Here is a 2,717-nt window from a genome sequence, read left to right as displayed (position 1 = left end):
CACCTCCCTTTCTCCCCCCCCCCCCCCCCCCCCCTCCCGGACCTTGCCCTCCGCCCTGCCCCACCTCGCCCCACCTCGGCGCCCGGCCCGCGCGCTGGCCTAATCATGCTGTCGCCCGATGGGCCCCCGCCGCCGGGCCCGCCCCTCCCGGCCAGCAGCGATGACGAGGGGGACTTCGTCACCGCCTCCGAGGGCGAGCTGTCCGACAGCGACCTGTGTGTGCCGGATGTCGGGGGGTCGGGCCCGGCTCGGCGACTGCCCCGGCGCCTGCTGCGCCTGCTCCACGGCCGTGCCGCCGTCTCGTCGAGCGCCGGGTCCTCCGGGTCGGACTCCTCGTCCTCCCTGCCCGGGTCAGATTCATCGACCCTGGCCCCGGCGGCCCGGCTGGTCGACGCCCCGGCGCTCGGCCTGTCCTCCGAGGCCCTCGCCACCCTGAGTGGCTTCCTCGGGGACGCCGCGCTCCCGGTGCCGGAGCGCCTCCCCTCGGCCGGGGCCTCCGACCCCGGGGATCTGTGGGTGGCGCTGGCCACGGCCCAGCGCGAGGCCCGGCACCGGCAGGCCGCCGCGGCCGCCGCGGCCGCCACCGCCGCATGGGAGGCATTCGATGATGGGGACTTCTCCGATGTCCTTTCGCCGCCGGACTCGGACCCGGGGCCCGATCCAACAGTGCCCACCACTGCCGGCCTGCCTCCCGCCGCCGAGCCATGGCCCGCACCCGAGGCGGTCCATGAGCCGGCCCCGCCGGCCATCCTCGACCCGGCGCCAGCACCCGAGCCTGTGCCCGAGCCCGTGCCCGAGCCCGTGCCCGGGCCTGCCCTCTGGCCCGAGCCCCAGTCGCAATCCACGTCCGAGTGCCAGTCCGGGCCCCTGGCCGCCTCCCTGCCCGCGCCCGAGCACCAGCCCCCCAGTGAGCTCACCCCCACGCCCGAGCACCGGCATCAGCACCGGTCGCAGGGTGCGCCGCCCGGGGCGCATGCCCACTGGCAGCCCCCCGATGGCCCTCGCGGCCAGGCCCACCCGGGCACCCACCCCCCGGCGGCAGCTCCCCCCGGCGCACACCCCGCGCCCGAGTCCAAGCAGCAGGGCGGCCGCAGCATGTTCAGCTGGGGCACCACCCTCCTGTCGGGCATTCAGTCGCAGCTCCTGTCCGATGGCTCGGCCCTCGCTGGCAGCCTCGGTGCGTGGCCACCCTCCCTCCCCACTGGTCACTGTTGTCAGACTCCATACTCACCCCCCCCCCCGCACCCCCGCACCCCTGTCCCCTTCGCACCTTCGCCCCGTCCAGGACGCACCATCAATGAGACCCTGGACCTGGCGTACCACGCCCTTGAGGGGGAACCCCCGGCCGGGGAGGATACCCGGCCGGCCGGTCCCCCGCACGAGGCCGACCCGCGCCTGCATCGGCTGCTGGACGGCCTCGCGGCCGAGCCCGGGCCCGGCTCGCGCGCCGGCCACCCCCCTCTGACACAGGCGCCTGACGCCCTTCCTGCCAGCGACCAGGCGCCTGGCCATGCGTCCTGGCTTGGTGGCCGGACTCCGGCCCGGACACCCCATTCCCCCGGGGCCGATGCTCGGGCCGCCCTGCCATCCCCCCTGGCGATCGATGCGGCCGGCCCCGCGCCCGGCTGGGACGCCGGCGACGACTGGCTGGCGGATGCCGATGCCTGGGGCACCGACCCGGAGCCGGGTCCTGGCCCTCGGCCCAAGGCCCAGTCCGCAAGCTCGGCCTCCATCCGACTGCCCCCGCCCGCGGACGGCGGCTGGGACATCAGCGATGACCTGGATTTGGACCTGGACGATGGGCCCGGGGCTGTGGGCACCTCCGGGGCGCTTGCCTGGGGCTCATCCTCAAGCCCGGCGCCGGGCGGGCCTGCCAGCCTTGCGCCCTCCCCGGCGGGCAGTCCGGTCCCTGCCGGCGCCACCAGCCCCGCCCCAGTGCGGACCGGCATGCCGACGTCGCCGCCCCTCCAGGCAATTGACGGGTGGGAGGGTGACATCACTTTGTCGGACCTGGACCTGGACGGCGATGCCGAGTCTCCCCATGCGGCGACCCCCCATGACAGGGGTGAGGATGAGCTGGAGCGGGATCGGTGTCTGGCCGCCGAGGGGGGCACCCATCTGGCCACCATGCAATCGGAACGCCCTGCCGATGGGCCGGCCGAGCCACAGGCATCCGAGCAGGCGGAAAAAGAACGTCTTGCCGCTGAGGAGGCAGAGCGTCTTGCTGCTGAAGAAGCGGAGCGTCTCGCAGCTGAGGAGGCGGAGCGTCTCGCAGCTGAGGAAGCCGAGCGTGAGCGCCTGGTCGCCGAGGAGGCCGAGCGCGAACGTCTGGCCTCTGAAGAGGCTGCCCGCATTGCCGCCGAGGAAGCCGAACGTCTCGCAGCTGAGGAGGCCGAGCGCGAACATCTGGCCGCTGAAGAGGCTGCCCGCATTGCTGCCAAGGAAGCCGAGCGCCTGGCCGCTGAAGAAGCACGACTGGCTGCCGAAGAGATTGCCCGTATCGCCGCCGAGGAGGCAGAGCGTATTGCTGCCGAGGAGGTTGAACGTCTTGCCGCTGAGGAGGCTGAACGTTTGGCTGCTGAGGAGGCTGCCCGCATTGCCGCTGTCGAGGCAGAGCGTCTCGCAACTGAGGAGGCCGAGCGCGAACGTCTGGCCGCTGAAGAGGCCGCCCGCACTGCTGTCAAGGAAGCCGAGCGCCTGGCCGCTGAAGAAGCACG

General features: G+C 74.1%; 1 protein-coding gene across 1 annotated transcript in view; it reads left to right on the top strand.

Moving 5' to 3' along the window:
* Positions 1–105: 105 nt before the first annotated feature.
* The window catches only part of H696_05934 (hypothetical protein), a gene marked incomplete at both ends in the record, with an annotated part of 6,805 nt that continues 4,193 nt past the window's right edge, over positions 106–2,717 (top strand). Inside the window, 2 exons of the mRNA XM_009499710.1 lie at positions 106–1,177; positions 1,286–2,313. Of these exons, the coding sequence (XP_009497985.1) occupies positions 106–1,177; positions 1,286–2,313 (2,100 nt within the window). The remainder of the gene's footprint in view (positions 1,178–1,285; positions 2,314–2,717) is intronic.

The sequence above is a fragment of the Fonticula alba genome, assembly GCF_000388065.1.
Source record: "Fonticula alba strain ATCC 38817 unplaced genomic scaffold supercont2.15, whole genome shotgun sequence".
Taxonomy (NCBI): Eukaryota; order Rotosphaerida; family Fonticulaceae; genus Fonticula; species Fonticula alba.
This window is presented reverse-complemented; position numbering and strand designations above follow the sequence as displayed.